The sequence below is a fragment of the Gallinula chloropus genome, assembly GCF_964237585.1.
Source record: "Gallinula chloropus genome assembly, chromosome: 2".
Classification (NCBI taxonomy): Eukaryota; Metazoa; Chordata; class Aves; order Gruiformes; family Rallidae; genus Gallinula; species Gallinula chloropus.
In genome coordinates, this window is record NC_140086.1 from 110,789,215 (window position 1) to 110,807,315 (window position 18,101).

The 18,101-nt window shown below is 41.5% G+C and overlaps 1 protein-coding gene across 2 annotated transcripts in view; it reads right to left on the bottom strand.

Moving 5' to 3' along the window:
• The window catches only part of PDE1C (phosphodiesterase 1C), a gene marked incomplete at both ends in the record, with an annotated part of 325,232 nt that overhangs the window by 46,961 nt on the left and 260,170 nt on the right, over positions 1–18,101 (bottom strand). For both annotated transcript variants that reach the window (XM_084280364.1, XM_084280365.1), the window contains 5 exons: positions 132–213; positions 3,166–3,286; positions 4,544–4,645; positions 12,660–12,788; positions 14,528–14,628. In XM_084280364.1, coding sequence (XP_084136490.1) covers positions 132–213; positions 3,166–3,286; positions 4,544–4,645; positions 12,660–12,788; positions 14,528–14,628 — 535 coding nt within the window. The remainder of the gene's footprint in view (positions 1–131; positions 214–3,165; positions 3,287–4,543; positions 4,646–12,659; positions 12,789–14,527; positions 14,629–18,101) is intronic.

Here is an 18,101-nt window from a genome sequence, read left to right on the forward strand (position 1 = left end):
TGGGGAAAACAATGGCATTGTGCTTTATTTCCTCTCTTTAACATAGGAGAGAACACCATGATCTTAGCCCCACAGGGAGGAGTAAATTTTGCTCTTAAGATGCTACTTCAAGGTAACCAAAAGGGACGTACCTATTTGAGACTGAGCAACCATAGTAGACTTGCGATCACACAGTGGAGAAAAAGGAAGCCCTAGTTCTGCTTCTTTGTCACCCTGGAAAAACAAGATTGAGAAGAAATTAGAAAATGACAAGACACGTTGTACTTTGATATCGTAGGTCACAACTGCAAAAGCCCCTCTCTCATTTTAGTTTCTTTAATTAAGTTTTGATTTTGGTTTTGGTTTGTGGAGGATTTGAGTCTGACTGGAAAACTTGTAATCCAAGCAGAAGTTGGTGAATTAAGCATCTTGATTCCAGTCAATCTTTCCTCAGAGCTTTCCGTGCCTGTCTGGTACTTCTATGCACCAATTAAAAACCCACTTGAGCACAAGAACGCTTCTCGCTGCAGTTCTCCAGAGAACACAGCAGAACTCAGTTCTCAGAGCAAGCCTTCCAAGAGAAAACATTGTCAGGACTGATTTTTCAGGGCTTGTGCTTCTTTGCATGTCTTTTTTAGTCTTTCAGATAAAGAATTCACAGGTCATGGCTGGCCAGATGCAGACTACTTTTTTCTTCCAAAGTACACACTGACATTGTCAACACTTTACATAAGTGCTTCAGTACAAAAATCCAAACAGGCTTTCCAGCCATTGGGACTGAAAGTCCTTTTCAAACATCACAAGACTGTGCAGAAGATCAAGTATTATAACCCCATTTTTTCCCGCCGGTCTTTCAAGCTGCACATTCTCAGAAAGCACTTAAACTTGGTTCAGTTGCTCTGTAATATATTGTTTTATTCTGAGAAGATATATAGGATGACGTAGTTGCAATACTCCCCACTGAGCATTCAAATGTAAATAGCCTGTTAACTGTACTATAGAATCAATGACATAAATCAGCAGCTCACTTTAACCCTGCTGATGTTTTTTTCCAGTGTCCTGACCAATGTCAAATGGAAGTTAAAATAGCCAGCAAGAAGAAAAACTTCTGTAGACATAAGGAAGAGCTGAATTTTTCTTCTTTTTGTTAGTATAACACACATGAGTTGGGGGCACAAGTCCTGATATAGTTTTGGGTGGAACAACAAGCAATCATATGCGACTGCAGAACAATTCTGCTCTATGTTAGGAGTCTGATACACAAATACCAGGGTAAAACAGAAACTACACACAGAAATATTTCTAACTAACATTCCTTTACTCTGTCTGCTGCATCTCTCAGGAAAAACATCTCTCAGTGCCAGCTCTTACCTAATCATCATTCTTCTCTTACTTCTTACGCCTCTTAAAAACCTTGGTGCCTAATTCTCTTTAGGAAGGAACCCCTAACCAGCTCTCTGGCTCCTCAGAAAGATAGTTGACTACTTCGAAGCTGTTTGGGTAGCTCCCTCACGGCTAGCTAAAGTGCATTAGTAAAACATACTAATTTGTGCCAGATGTCTGCTTTAAGAGATGCTCACCATAGGTAATGAATGTAAAACAAATATCCTGCTGTACTCCTAAGCATCATTCACACCTACAGTGTGGTTACTTGGTGTAGGAAGACCTGTGTCATGGTACAAAATACCTGGAAAACAATAGGACTGGGAACGTGTACCAGTTAAGTCATGCTGTATATCTCTGCAGAGCAAATAACACAAAAATTGCAGGTGAAGAGAATAAGGAATAAGATACCTAGTCTGAGGCCAGCCCAGTTTCTAATCACTGTGGTCCCTTCTGGCTAGTGGCACTTCAGTGGTAAGAAGAGGGTGTGTTGCTTATTTGCTGTCAGGTTGGGATGTATGTTTTGATCTAGTACTAAATAACTTCAATGTACACAAGTCTATGCTTCATGATAAACTGGAGGTTTTCCTGAAGAGGGAATTAATGCTGTGTCTGTATTTGGAACTGGAATACAAGCTTAATATAAAGCTTTATCTAAAAGCAGGGACATTTGCCATTCAAAACTAAAGTAGGATTTGGTGGTTGAAATTGCATTATACTTCAGAAAACAAAAGGTAATACTTTTGTCTTCATTACATGTCTAAGATTAAAAATTGTCATGTTGTATCCAGCTAATCTTAATTCCCTCATTAGTCTTTAAGGGAGTCAGCAATGGTGTATTTTGACATATCTAGTATAATTTTGAGTTAGAAAAGCATAAACTTGCACCAAGTTTCCCCCGAAATATGGGTGAAAATCATCCTATTTGCATGAGACTCCTCTCTGGCAATAGAGAGACAGCTGCAGGTATGACTGACCTGCTTCCAACTGGTAAAACCATTCTTGGTTTGAAAAACAGATTAAAGAATTCATTTCAAAGCAAATTCTTGCAGTGCCCTGATTAAGAAGGGATTCTCACAATGACTTTAAAACCAGATCACATGAAAAAAATGTTCGAACTTTTAAAAATTTGTCATATTTTTCTTTTTTTGCATTCAGATTTACTGTAAAATATTAAGTTACTGAACTTTGGAGTGAAATTAAGCACTTGGTTTACTTCTTTGTTTGGTAATTCATATTGGTGAAAAGTATCATAAACACTCTTAAGTGCTCCGTTTACTTTTTTTTAATGGCAGCTCTTTAAATGCTTTTAATTAGTCACTTGGGGAGCTTATAGCTATCACATAGAGCTTAATGATTTGTCTGGATTTGTGGGTCTGTCTACAGGCAGTCCACTGTGAGCTATAAACTAGATCCTCTAAAGTAAGGGCAATGCACTTTTCACAACTACCCCAATAACAAAAGTACAGTTCTATAAAGCACAGCTACCTAAAGGTGTTTTCTACAGTTCTACAGCTAAGTAAAATGTAGCATGTTTTATATTTTGGTAAATTAGCTTCCCAAATTAGAATTTCTACTATGTAAATAACTCCTATGTCTATAGGCAGTGTATTAGACACTAACTTTGTAACAGGCATAACAGCCAGTGCTGCTGGTACCAGATGAAAAAGCTTCATATCATTTAGGAGGTTCTTGAGAAAATCAGAGGAAAAGATTCACAGGTTCACATTTTCCTACATCCTTGCCCAGTCCTACGCACTCCCTCTGTGCTGCAGAAATGCACAAGAACTTCCCAAGCTTTACCTGTCTGAAGAACTCCTCTAGTAGAGACATAGTCCAGCGATGATGGAGATCCCAGGCCTTGGCTGGATGACTGATATCTGCTGTATGCAACAACAGTGATAAGGCTTTCGGCTTGTCAATTCTGAAAACCCAAAGGATCAAAGAAATTAATTGCCTGCTCTTGCAGTAGAGAATGACAAAAAGCTCACCTAAGCAGGGAAATGATGGAATGTTTTCTGTGTTCACAAAATCAGACAGCTATGAAAGATTACCTAATTTCTCCAACATACACCATTCCTGTTGTAACAGAGACATTAGAAAGTGCAAAAAAAGAAACTTCGGTCAGCCTTGCTTGTCTGCACAAGCAGGCTTAAGAACTACTGTGTTCCCCATTTCGGCAGGGCTGCATTTTATGGAGCTCAGAAGATAAATTGGTCCCTACCATCTCTCTGTAGTAAGCAGTTAGGATCCAATCGCAGGGACAGTGGTGAGTCTACACAGTGACTGATAAATGTTTCACTGTTAGAGAACTACTGTGAGGCCAGAGGGTGATCCTTGCATTTGGTTCCATGGAACAAACAAGGCTGGCAATTTCTTAAAACCATAACCTGTAAATAATGTACCCAGTAAATAATGATTTCTTGGGATGGGTAGTCTTGATTTTTAATTCCAGCATTTGACTCTCTGAAATAGCTGGAAGAGTTGTAGCTTCTGTGAGGAGCAAGCAGCTAGCCACACTCTGGTCTGATACAGGTATAATTCTGGGAGGCTCTGGACAGACCTTTGTCCAAGGTGAAAAAATTACCACCACTCAGAGCTTTCTGCAGTATAAAAGGAATTTTATGGGGAAGAGCTGTGGCAAAATATTACAGCTCCCACTAGCATACTGGGAAGAAGAAAAGACTTTCCCCTATATTGCTCCATCTGTTCTCTTCTAGCCCTTCCCTCAGTGGATCTCAAGTTGTTTTCATCTGTCCTCTGGTTATGGAGCAGGCCCCTTGCAGAGGTGACAGCTGATACCATCTGCAGAAGGGCGTGTAAGTTGTGTTCTGCAGATCTTATAACCTTGAGTCATACTCAAGGCGCAGAGGTCACCCAGATGGATCACGTCCTTGATGTTACCCTGACATACAAAGAGAAATGCCCAGGGAGTCTTATCCCAACAACGTAACCTTTGCAAGCTTTGGTCCACCAGCATAGAACAGGGATGTGCGTACAGGGGGGTGCCAGTTCACTCCTAAGCAAACTCATTCAAAACTCAACATCAGAAAGAGAATGGATGTGGACATCAAAGAGAGAGAGAGAGAGCCTCTGGAGAGGTGCTTTTCAAGTCAAACACAATGGCAAAACACCAGCTGCAATGCAGCCCCTCAGTTCACAGTGTTGTGAAGTGACTCACCCTTCTGGCTGCTGCAAAGCATTCTTCATGGCTTTGATTTGCTGGAAGTGACAGGACATATCCGTGGCCAACACCATCTCAATCACGAGAGCTCTGAATTCCCTTTTGGATGGCATCATGGTGAGAGGAGCGAGGAAGGAGAAACAGGAAAACCAGCATCAGACAGACTGCAGTTTCTTTTGTTGTCTATCTACAAATTACCAACTGTACTTGTGGCTTTGTATGCCACACTTTCCATTATCCCTCTTTCAGGGATGAGGAAGAGGATCAATGATTTTCTACATAAACACAGGAGCAGGAGGGCTTCAAATTAAGTCAGGTAGCTAATCCTTTTCTAAGAGAAATCCTAAACGGTTTTTTGAAGGACACGTTAGTATTAGTACTCCTTTTTTCAAATAAGGACAAATGTCTTAAATGGATTTCTTCTACAGGGCATTATTAGAAGGAAGTAAAATGACTGTTTAAAGCCTCAGTGTGAATCAGGTGAACCTGAACCTCTCCTAGTTGCCTAAAACTGGTCGATACCTATGTTGAAAGTTTAGTCATATTACTAAGAGAAAAAAAATCAGCATTTAAGAAAAGAATCAGTATATATGATGCACATATGCAGTCAAGACCTTTGAGAACTTGTATTATTTCGCTGATATTATTCATTCCAACTATTCCTGTATGAATCTTCCTTTAGCAAACTTGTTTATGATCCAGTTGAAATTCCTCTGAAGATAGTACGGATGTCCCCAATATTTTAAAATATCAGAACACTCTGATCTAGGATATGAAACAATTTTTTTTCTTTTTTTCTCCCAGTTCAGTTATCTACAGGTTGACAGAGGAAGAACAGCCCAAAGTTAGCATACCAGCTCAGTCTTTGGGAGATTCAGAAATGGGTCAGCCTTCTTTTAAAAATAAAAGTTTCCATTCTTCCTTTCGTGAATGTTTCATGAAGGATGTGGTCTATTTTGGGCATGCCTCTGGTGACTGTGTTTAAGTTCCAGCCCCAGGCCATCAGTGTGTAAAGACCCGAGACTACTGTCTTTACCCAGTCCCACTGGGGTATGTAATGACCTCCTTCACCAGGACTTCTGCACAGACGATAAGGTGGCATCAGCTGGCCTCACCCATCCCCTCGCATACACACACACACTCCTTCCTTCCACCCTTATGTACAATCAGTTGCATAACCAACAGCATTCAAGGTGATGATATGATGGTTGAAAAGAAAATACTTTGGAGCTTTTTGGCCAGTCCTGATCAATTTCGTACTCTGGCTCATTCCCAGCAGCACAAACTTCTATGTTATTATAAAGAAGTGAGGCAGGAGAGAAGAAGCTGAAAGCATAGAAACAAACTTTTACAAGAAAAGGATGTCATTATGCTGCAGAAACAGCCAGTGCTTGGGAGCACTGGTGGGAAACAGCAGGCACTTCACCACCTCCCCTGGAGTGCAGCTCCATCATCACAGTCTGTATGGGATACTTTGGGCAATGCGTACCACAGAAGGAATACAAAAGCAAAGCGCTCAGCTCAGGAGAATGAGTCACTGGCTTCAGTGCCAGCGTGGGCACATGCTCACCAGCACACATATTTGAGTTTCCCTCCTGTAGCTGTAAAACTGGAATATGCACATTCCCTGACCCCCACACACGTGTCAATGTTGTTTCCTCTGAAGCAGAAAGAAAAAATACTTCTGAGACAAGAAAACAGGAAGTGTTTTCATACCAAAGAGCTCTGATTTGCCACTGCAAACAGGAGGCATCACAACAGCAGGTGCCTTTAAAAGGACACTGATAACTTCTCTTTTGTATTGATTTTTCTGCTGTTATAATGGCATGATGGCGTGACAGGAGAGGGTTAGGCAGGCTATTAGGAAGAGGCTCTTTACTGAGAGGGTGGTGGGACACTGGAACAGGCTCCCAGGGAAGTGGTCACAGCACTGAGCTTCACTGAGCTCAAGAAGCATCTGGACAATGCCCTCAGTCACACGCTCTGACTTGGCTGGCCCTGTCTGGATCCAGGGGTTGCACTTGATGATCCTTATGGGTCCCTTCCAGCTCAGAATATTCTGTGAATCTAGGATTCTATTTACTGGTCACAGGCAATGAATCCATGGGAGCAAATCACAATGGACACGTACTAGAGGATGACAGGTCTGTGCATCTGTTGCCAGGTGGAGATAAGGCTGAAACATGTGGCAGAGAGAACTGACAATAGGTGTTTAGCCCTGACTTGGTTGTGCTTCCCAGGCAGGCTGGAGCTCAGCACACACACAGCTGCTACTCTTCATCCTGACCAGCTTCAGCACTTTGCTCCTGCAATTGTCTTCCAAGTCTACACAAGACATTCTGGTGCTGCAGGCTGCACAGCAGCCCTGACCGAGCGGTGCCCAGAAAGGGTTGGCAAGAGGTGTTCCTGCTGAGGTAACACAACATGATGCACAGAAGCCAGTCAGCGTTTTACATGACACACCTTCAGGGTGGTCTGCTTTTGGGCTAGGCTAACACCTTTATATCAGAGAATAAAAGCATATTAAAAAGCAAGTCAACCAAGTTTCCTTTTCTTATCTTCAAGAAAATATATTTGATAGTCTCAAAGAAGTAATGAGGTGAGATGCTGCACTACTTTCAAATGTCTACATTTTGCTGTAAAACCATGCAAAAGTGTAGCATTCAATGCATAGGATTTGTTGTTGTTTATATTATTCTTATTATTACTAGTAGTAATAGCAGTAGTACTAGTAGTATTAACAGATGTTAAAGAGGCAGGGAAATACAGCTCTTACTTCCAGTATTACCAGTGGGATTATAAAGCTAGGGAACCCCCATTTATTTCTGCATTATATTATTTACTTCTGATGATTCAAACCCAGTTTGGTATTCATGAAGAAGTTCATGAAAAACGAAAGCTAATTCACTCAAATGGTATATATCCTGAATGATTTCTTAAACAGCTTGACTCCAGAAAAATTACACAATTCTTTTAAAATCAGGTAACCAAAAATTACAACCAGAAAAGAAGAAATAATGCAAACTGATGATTAATGAACATACAGGCAAACGCACTTTTGAGTTAATCTCCAGAGAATCACAGTGGCACCTGGCTAAGTACTCACACGCATGGTCATAGCAGAACATTGTCCAATAAAGAGAACTTGCCTATCAACTCAGGAAATGACCTACAGACAAGCTGCCCTCTGAATATCACTAGCTATTCCTCTCTCCTGTTTTATTTCTGGTCATGTGGCATCATGGCAGCAAGTATATTATGAATACTGAAAAAGAGCCCTGAGATCTCCATCATCCAAAATTACTTTCCTTACATGACAATGACAGTTCTCAGGAGCACCTCCTCACTCCTCCTCACCTGCCCCATCTCTCTCTCTGCCACCCAAAAACTACTAAAAATGAAACACAAAGAAAAGGCAAACAATCCCCCAAAGGGGTGGCCTTGACTGAAAAGCACAAAACAAGAGGACAAAGGAAACAAGTAAACAGCAGAGAGGTGACATCTTCTCCCAACACACCAGGGGGACAGTTTCAATGTCAGCGGTGCCTTCTCTATCAGTACAGGCCATCCAAGTAGAGGACTGGAATGACACAGGAAGGAGCACACTGGGATCTGCTGTCACTGTGGCTGCACAGGCACAGCAAGCTGCCACCAGAAACACCTTCACAACCAGCATTATGTTCCTTCTTTCAACAACACCATGTCTGTTTGCAGACTGTTTGTCAGTGAGTCACTGTACAGGAAAAAAAACCCACCTCCTTTCACTCCTTCCCTGATGTTGTGCTCTCAACAGCTTAGATGCTGCTTAAGGTACATGGAATTCAAATGATGGGGGTGAGTTCCTACACACCCTTTGCCCTAAGCACTGCCCTGAAGAACCCAGAGCCAAGATTAAACCAGTCCTGTGTGCTTGGCTAGAGCCAGGCCTGACCTGCAGCAATTCTTTGTGCAATACCAGGGCAGGTCTGGCTTCATCTTCAACCACCCATTTGGTAGCTGAGTCCAGAACTAGCTGGGGACAGCAATCCCCCATGGGCCTTCCTGTCTTCAGATGCCATCACCTTCTGGACCCAAGACCTCACTGGCCACAATCACACAGCACATGCTTGTAGCAGCATTTCTTCACGTTTTTCACCGAGCTGTGCAGAAAAAGGCATCATCAACATGCAGTGAGAGAGGCAAGTATTGCCAGAAGTGATGCTGATTGCCAACAGTGATTTCCTGTAGCCCATCTAAGGTCCTTATGGCATCAGAATCAGTGCTGGGGTTTGAATGGTCTGAGTTGCAGGCAACCACGAGTTTCTCATTCTTTTCTTCAACAGTTCCCACATACAGAGCTTGGAATGACCTGGGGTGTTCAAGCAGGTAGGAGCTGCAGAAAGAAGCTCAATCAACTCCCTGAGCCACCACCTGAACCCCAACTCTACTGTCTGATCACCGCTCTGGAATCTGCCTGCCTTCAATTTCTGTAGTCCCTGAAATGTATTTTGGCTGTTTGTCTTCACAACCACTGTGGGAACACTCTGTGTGCTATGCAGCTCTGTGTAAGCCTTCTATCCATTCTTGTCACTATTGCCAGACTTCAGCTGTCTGCAGGTTTTTATGTAAACCAGTTCTGCTGGTTTTGATGGAGAGACTGGATGGAGATCAGCATCTCCAGAGCATGGCTCCTGTCATCCTCAGGGAAATGGAATGAATTGTCCTTTGGCAGTACTGCACTTCTCCCTTTAACTAAGACAAAAGCTTAGGCAATTTGCTTCTTCACGTTAGGTGAAATGAATTCCAACAAAAGTGAGTTGGCAGAATCACCCAGGGGAACCTGTGGCAGAGTGAAGAACTGAACTTCGGTTTCTCATTCATCAGTCACTACTGAGAATATTATGGCTCTGCTAGGGCTTGGGAATGGGTTTTCCTGTGGGTCCCCTCAACTGAAGATCTCCAGTACACTCAAAGTCTTTTTTATAGATTTAGCTTTGCTGCTTGGGTAACTAGAGATTTTAATATTTCTCATTACATTTCCAGATGTTTTCTGTCATGGTAGAATATACATTTCCTTTAGGCTGGGAGCCAGGAGCCAGGGAGACATCACATTCTCACACCTATAACCTACCACTGAGAAAAAGTTAGAAGCTAACCAAATCGGAAAACAAATTCTAAGATAACTTGCCCATGCCTCTGAGGGAAAGGAACAATTCTGTGCAGAAAGCATCTTGTCAGGGAGCAACTGGAGAAGAGGTAAACGTTAAGTGAATTTCCCGTATGTTACTGACATATGCTAAACAATAACTCATTCTGTGGCCACAGCTTTGATTTTTCTGGTTTCTAACCAATGTCCTGCAGATGATTCAAGTGTAAACACAGTATTTGGCACATCCCCATCAATAAGCACAATTTTACAGCATCTTTACTACAGATAGCCGAGATAGATGTAGAATCAGCCAGAGTCTAAATACTTCCAAGCCTGATCCATCTGGCAAATATCTTCATTACCACTTCAGAACAATTACTTCATGGTTTTACCTTTCTTGCCTCAGAGAACATTACATCAGTTTGTTGCATACTTTGTTGGACATGTCTTTGTCCCATATCAGTGTCCACCTTAGAGCTCTGTTCTAGTGAAGGACTCAGATCCCCCTGTACTCATGGTGACAGGAAATAGTTCACTTAATCCTTGTGCAAGGAACCAAAAATAACATCACTTGAAATTAGCTATTTTGCTCATTTTCTGCAGTTGATACCTCACTACTTCATTCTGATGGAGTATTTTCTCTATTGTGTACAGAAGAAGGCTCTGATCAAAGTTGTCTTCAGTCAAAAAAACATTCGGGGTTTCTCACCACAGCCTCAAAATTGACAAGGGAGCTCAGAATTATTTGAGGGATGAAACCCCAAGCAGTTTTACTGACAAAGTCAGCGTTACATTAAAGGTTACTTCCCAGAGCTGTCTTCCAATACAGAGTTTAAGCAGCTAAATATTTTCCTGATGCCTTTTTAATCCCATACTTGATGGTAAAGGGCTTGTGCTAACTGTTTCATTAAACTGCATGAAATTTATTAACAATGAAATACAGTGCCAGAAAAGACATCTATGACTGTATCTTGGAAAGCATCTGTTCACTTTACAGTTTATTTTCTTAATTCACTGTGATCTGTTTTTTGTTATAGTTTCCTCATTTACTTGTTGATGACTTGCACAAATGGGATTCATCAAATGAGGCAACTCAATTGATTCTCAAATATTTAATAAGCAACAGAGGCTTTTTAAAATGGAGAATAAACGTGGTTTAAGAGCTAGTAAGCATTCAACTTTTTTTCTCCTTGACTGTAGCCGTGAGAGCTCAGCTCAGAAAGGCACTTCAGAATCTGCTTTTCCAAAAACCATCACTTGGGCCTTTTGAAAGAGATTTGTCAGGTATGTCTACAAAAACAAAGTCGAATTTGGACACAATATAAGTGTTTCCCAAAGCATTCTTCAATATTGAGGCTCCTATTCCCAAGTGCCAGTCTGGGAAACACAGAAGTCAGCTGATGTTTCCAGTGCTTCTCAAATGTTTGCCTATGTGATTTCAAACTGGCAGTCAAAAGCAAAAGCACACAAAAATCACAATATTTTGGAATCAGAGCACATTCAAATAATGGCCTTTATTCTGCAGCTGCTGCTTGGTCAGCAGCTACAAAATAATAAAGCCCTGCTTGAGAGAGAACAAATAAGCAATCTGAACCCCTCAACATTTTTGTTCAGGCAGTTACAGTATTGCTTAAAAAGATGGATTAATCTTTGGATCTAGGCATATTGCCTCAACAGAACATGCATGTTGACACTACAGAACCAATGAGAAATATCTGAAGTTAGCTTTGATTGAAGTAAAACCAATTTAAAGCTCCAAAGCAGACCATTATCCTAAAGACAGTACCTATGGAATGAAACATACACAGCTAGCTGCTCCACTGTTCCCTGTAGACCGTGGCTGTAACGCTGCTGTTTTCTAGTCAGTTAGTTCCTTGTATTTCCCCCACCAACATAAAATGAAGCAGTAATTTGCTGCCAATATTTGGCAAGGCATTACCAGCTGTAGCTAAAAGAATACATTAGATTTTAACACCTCAGTGCAGATCTTTTTTTTTCTTAAGCTCGTTGCACACCATGAGACCATTTTCTATATTGAGGGACAGAATTTCTCAAGCCATTCCTCCACAGCACTCACACTGACTGAAACAAGCCACATAAGTTCCTGAGTTTTATTCCTGGTGTTTAGTTATAGGATCGCATCACTGTCCACAAGTTGAAATAAACAGGAGATTCGGGCTAAACAGATTAGCAAGCAGAGCCTTCACTGATCAGCTTGCTAAAAAAGCCAGGCCCTGGAGAAGGGCTTATTTCCCCACGTTTATATTGAAATAAGATGAACTGACTGCTCAGCACTGTATCACGTTTAAGTGTACGCAGGCGGCACTGTGCGTCACGTATGATCCCACAAGTTGCTTCTCCTCCCCTTAGACAGACCATGGAGTAGGATTCTTCCTGTCTAACACAGTGGGCTATTTTTAAAGTACCACTCCTTGGAGTTCAAAAAACCCAGAAAACCAGAAAACCCTCATCAGTTTGAACTGTCTGCTATTAGAAAGCAAATCATGGGCTCATTTTAGCACATAAATCATATGTTACATGAGGCTTATTTTAAATTACGGCTTCTTACATCACCTTGGCATATTAGTACACTGATTTATGCTCCTTGGTCTGGAATTTTTTTTGCATTAAATCCCATTTATAATTTCCAGGCAGAGCGCATCAAAGCAGATAAAGCTTGTGGTTATGCTTTAGGACGAACAAACAGCAGGATACCTCCACACTCAGCTACAAATGGATGTGTACAAAGGGTGTCCCTGTGAGCCTCAGAAGTCAGATGGGAGTCAATTTGGGTATTATAGTCACTACCAGAGGTGAAAACCAAAAGCAGAAATATGCAAGAAAGGACTTTTTGAAGCTCTTTTTCTTGTAGGAATAGAGCTACTACTATGCCATACACAATAATGCACATCACCTTCAAACAAGGTAATAACAGTCTTTGGTGATACTGCAAAGCTCCTACACAGATACCATGTTCATTTTTACCTCCAGTCGTCCTTTGAGAGGTTAGATAAAATGTTCATCTCTTCATCATCTTGCAAAAGACGATACGCTGCGCTAACATGGTGATTTTCAAGCACAGACCGGTCATTATAGAGAATGGCTGAGTCTGACCTGGCGTTTAAAAGAAAACATAGGAAAGGTTATGTTGCTTCCCTGTCAGAAGTCTCACATTCAGAAGTTTTCCTTTGATCAGCTACAGAGATTAGCTCTATAGCACAGATATGAGCAGTTTAAGAGCACTTATAGTTCTTTGTTCATTGCTGATATTCAAGTAAAAGAAAACTAAAGACCAAAATTCACTGCAAATTCTTTTTCATCAGCTGACATTTGCCTAGTCTCTTTGTTACATACCTAAAAAAAATGCTGAGACCTGTGAGAGCACATTCAGAGTTGAATCACAAGGCTCTTTTCCAGCTTTTGTGTGTGTTGCTCTCACATTAAAGTCTGACTATACCCAAGTAAGCATCTGCAAGAGTTGTCCCAATATTGTTTCCAGAGCAGCAAACTGTCTGTAAGCAAGATATGACTCCACAGCTTTCTGTCATCTGTTCACCAGACTAGGCCGTCCTGAAGGGCAATTGCTGGTGGGATAGAGTAAGACCAAAGCTACTTCATGCCTTATTTTGAGCTCCAGGGCATAGAACTGAGATTGATGAATGGCTAAACTGGCCTGAAGACAAAGTTGTGGCTGTTAATGGCAACAGAGGGCGAGCATGAGTTGCTGCAGTCCCCACTCAGTTCTGGTTCCCAGAGAGCAGTGTGGATTTTTCTCTGTGACACTTTACACCCTCTGACATTAAAAGACAACCATTGTTCCTTGAATTCTTCTGTGAGCATCTGGTAAATGCAGCAGATCCCTAATTCGTGCATGCATGAAGCTGTAAGAAGTGGAGTGTAACCTGGCCCACAATACAGAAACTTCATTCTATGTTCCCAAGCTTTCCTGAGCAAATGTGTGATTTATCCTAGCAACCTTTATATCTCTGTCATACACAGCATGATTCAGCAGACATACTCCAGGCATCTAATGTAGAGTAAGATGCAATGTATCTTAGATATGTACAAGTGTGCAGTGTCAGTTGAGGACATCTGGACATTTTGTCATGGCTACCAGCACACTCCCGTTATGAAAATAATACAGAGCCATCAGATGTCCAATTATCACTGCAACTAGAAACTTCACAATCTTTGCATACATCTGAATTTTCCTTCCATCTTCATCTTCTCCTTCTCTCCTCCACCAACCCAAAAGCCTTATAGAAGATTTTGAATTCAAAGAATACGCTGGTCCAGTCTAGTCTGTGATCAGCTAATTACTGTCCAGCAATTTACAAAGCTTACAAAAATTATATTCCTGAACAGATAATGGCAAACATATCCACTTGTTGCATGTGTGGTTTTCTACTAAAGTAAAAATAGAATGTGCAAAGTTGGGGGTTGCTGATGAATACAGATGTTGTTGAATTCTTGGCTTACGAAGTTATGTTTGACTCTTCAAATTCAACAAGCAGAAAAAAGGTGGGATTTTTCCTCCAAAATCATACCTTCATCAAAATACATCAGTCACTCTGTACAGCAATTTGTCTTGCAACTTTACAGAGAAATATTTTGGGACCTTCCTTTTTCCTGATTATGAATATGAAACAATGCCCAGGAAGCTGGAACACACGCATTCCATTGTAAATGGTTGAGGGGAGAGAAAATTAAATGCCAACTAAGGAAGTGAAGCTTCCTCCTGTAACACTTGAAATCAAAAGTTCCTGCACTTTTCTAGGTGGCTGTGCTGTTTTTCTCCAAAGGTCTCCCCCCTCTGTTTCCCAACCCTTCACCATGGTTCACCGTGGCCTCACCGTGTCTGGATGTGAAAGTTGTTGGTGGTACCAGTGTGTTCATAGTCATGGATGGCAGCTGCGAAGATCATAGCGAAGATCTCCAGCTCTGTTAGCCAGTGCTGAAAAGAGATTACAGAGCAATCAGATAAACTGTCATTTTCCCAGGCATTAAGGCTTTTGTCTTTCAAGGCAAGTTATCCCCTGCTGACAGTCGGCGCTGCCTTTCCCCTGCAGCCTGCCAGATGTTTCAAAGCAAGCTTCCCCGGTTGATACACAAAAGCTGAACCAGTGGTTTTTTCCTGAAGCTTTATCTAAATAAATTGAACTTCAGCAAAATGGTTTCACAAGTTAATAAGGCTTAAGGCACAGCAAGGGGAAACATGTGCCCTTCTTAAAGAGCAACATGTGAGTAAGAGAGAGAGGGAAACCTCAAGAAAATCAAAGTTCTTCAAGTGGAACTTGATGGTATGTGTGCAGGTATGCATGGAACACCAGGGCATGTATTTTCATCTCAGTTGAACTGGGTAGCAGAGCCCGAATTACAGAAGACCACTGAGTAGCAGCAACTATATGTCTTTGCCAATCACTTGAATCATGAGAACAGGCAACACAACCTCACAAGAGGTATGTCTTGTTATTTCTTTATCACTTGTAGAAAAATTTGAAACAGCCCTGAGGTGTTTTCTTTTGTTCCTAATTGCCTAGTCAAAGCCTTATTTCTCAATGCTTAAGTCACTCTTGACTTAGCTTTCCAAATGACTCAGATGCTTTTAATAATTTTCCTTTGAGCCAATCAATCATTTTATGTCTGGCTTTCCACCGGTAGCACACAAGGAAATGCTGTTAATATCAAGTGCATCAGAAACAAAGGCTATAGGTACTGTAGATGCTGTAAATATTTATCAGAAGTGCTTCAATGTGTTACATTTAGAGAAAACCTTTACCACAGTGGTTGCTAAATATTTTTTAACAGCTCACTGTCAACCTGCAAACGGTTTGACAGACGTTCATGGACAAACTGCATTCTGATTCAAAGCTGTAAGGCTGAGCTACACACACAGGTTTCAATAGTGCCTAGGCAGAGCAGGCGGCCTACGGGGAGTTGTAATGCACAACTCAGTCTTGGGCTGCTTTTAAGCTCTTTATCTGCGGAGACACCTCATGGGGAGCTGTGTAGATGGCTCCGACTTGAGTTGTGTTGTAAACAGACTGAAGCGGGCACTTCACAGAACCTGAAAAAACCTGCATGGAGCCTTGCTAAGCCTTGGCTTCCTTCCACAAACATATGTCCTGAGTCCCAATCAAACCACTACTCAAACTGTTTGACAAGCCCTAAGGGTCCCCATTTGGTTTCAATGGGCCAAGACAATGGGAATATGCAAGAGATTGGGCCGAAGATGTCAGGCCCAGCCCTGCAGCCTGTCACACACATCAGCAAAATGAACCAAATAAAAGCCCTGGCATTCGAGCTCGTATGGGGAGCCGTTCCTCCAACCTTAGGAGGAGACCCTTCCCCCTTAGCCGGGCGGCTGGCTGAGGTAACGTATTGGGAACCCTTACCTGAGAGACGGGCTAAGCGACTATTTGATATGTTTTAAGTGTGTCGTTCTGAGTGACTAACGTATGGGTAATATTTTGTGTGCTTGTGAGCTGTGATCGTGTGTTTTAGGGAAGCTACAGCGGTTGTAATAAGAGTATTTTGTGAATTGCCTACGGGGAGTGTAACCGTGGGGTTTGTGACTCTGCTGCGGATCATTTTATTGTGTGTTGTGTTGGCAGCAGAGTATTTTGTGGATCTTTGTGATTGTAATCAGTGTGGTCATACTTCCAAACTGCAATAGTGAATTCCCCATTGTATCCAACAATAACCTGCAAGTGACGTACTGAATTTGCATTCTGTTTTTTTAAAATAAATTACTATTAATTCTATTTTAAAAACCTGTGGTCCAGTGTCTTTCCGTCACAAAAGCCCAGTAAAGGCAGTGTGGTTTCACAAATACATTCTAGACATCTACAATAGCTCAGAGGCCACCATGGGTCTGTTACCCACGTGCAAGGGAGGCACAGATAACTGTGGGGCTCTACACACAGCGACCTGTCCAGTTCTTCTGCCTTTCACAGCCATCTCTGCATAACCAATGAAGAAAGAAGCAAGTCTCAGTATTAAACATCTCCTTACATTCAAGATGCACTTTGAAAGTACAGGCCAGAGATATTTCAGAGTGCCAGTAACCATAATGAAGGTAGTTCTTAATTTTTATTTTTTCTTTTGAGACAGAAAGAGGGTGAAGAGATCAAGACGTGAGCAGACAGAGAAACTAAACTATTCTTTTCTTTCTATACAATTGGTCCAGGACAGGAATGGAGAGCTCTCATAGTGGAGAAATATGTGAGGTTTCTGTTTTCAGGCATGGCTTGTATGGGATGCTTTACAGCTCATGAAGAACATTCTTTTGGCTTTTAAGCAACAATTCTGTGCAACAGCAATGGAAGAAAAAAGGAACTAGGGTTTCCAGGCTATGCATTTATATCTGGACTTCAAGTCCTCAACCACATTCTGTGACTTCCCAAAAGAGAGTGCAAATGATTAAAGAAATAATCTGGCATAAGGGCTCAGGAACACTGTGAACAAACCTACATTATGCACACAGAACTACTACGGGAGATGCCCAGCTATTCTAATGCATCCACTTCAGACTTTCTGGGCATCATCTGGCAAGTCCCACTCCAACAGGATCTCATGATAAGTCTTAAACTATCACTAAGGCAATGAGCTCTGAGGTCTCCTACCTCTTAAAACACATACAGGAAAACTGCTAACTTGCGTGCCCTATCAAAGCATCATTTGTTGAACAAGTTTGGGTAATGTAGGTTCTCACATAGGGTGCAATACTCCTGAGGAAAGATACCAAAAAGCACAATAGCATTTGAGGAAGACCACTTGGAATACAGACTGGGATTACAGGTGCGAAATGTGAGTAATAAATAAATCAGTGTAAGTAGCACAAAGTCAGAACTGGCTTGTGAGAAACAGGTGGGAAATAGAAGGTAAGTAATTAGGAACCTTTTAGTCCCCTTTTTTCTGCTACAACCTTGCAAAGAAAAGCAAACAAGATGGCAAAGAGCCTGCAGAGAATGGATGCAGTCTCCATCAAAGTGGTGATATTACCTTTGACTAGTCTGTGATGGACTTCATCTTGGGAACAGAGAGCTAGTTTTAAAGAACAAAGCCATCAGAAATATTGAGAAAGCAGCAGGACACCATCACAGGTGAAAGAAGCAAGGAAATGTTAATGTTTTTCATTTCTAAAGGGTTGGCAAAACCAATCCAGAACAAAACCTTCAAACTTTCTGCAATGATAGGGTGTAGGGGATGATGGGTATAGAAGGCATGAAAAAACAAGCATTGGCTTCCAAAGTGGAAACAGAAAAGGGTAATGAGGCATGATTGTCTTTCACAAACATACAATAAATAGGAAGAATTAGCTACTACAGCAAGTTATTGGCATGTAAATAAAAGGATCAATGCATATAGAATGAAAAAGGAAGAGGAAAGAGCCGTGTTTCCAAATGTAACAAAACAAATGGATAC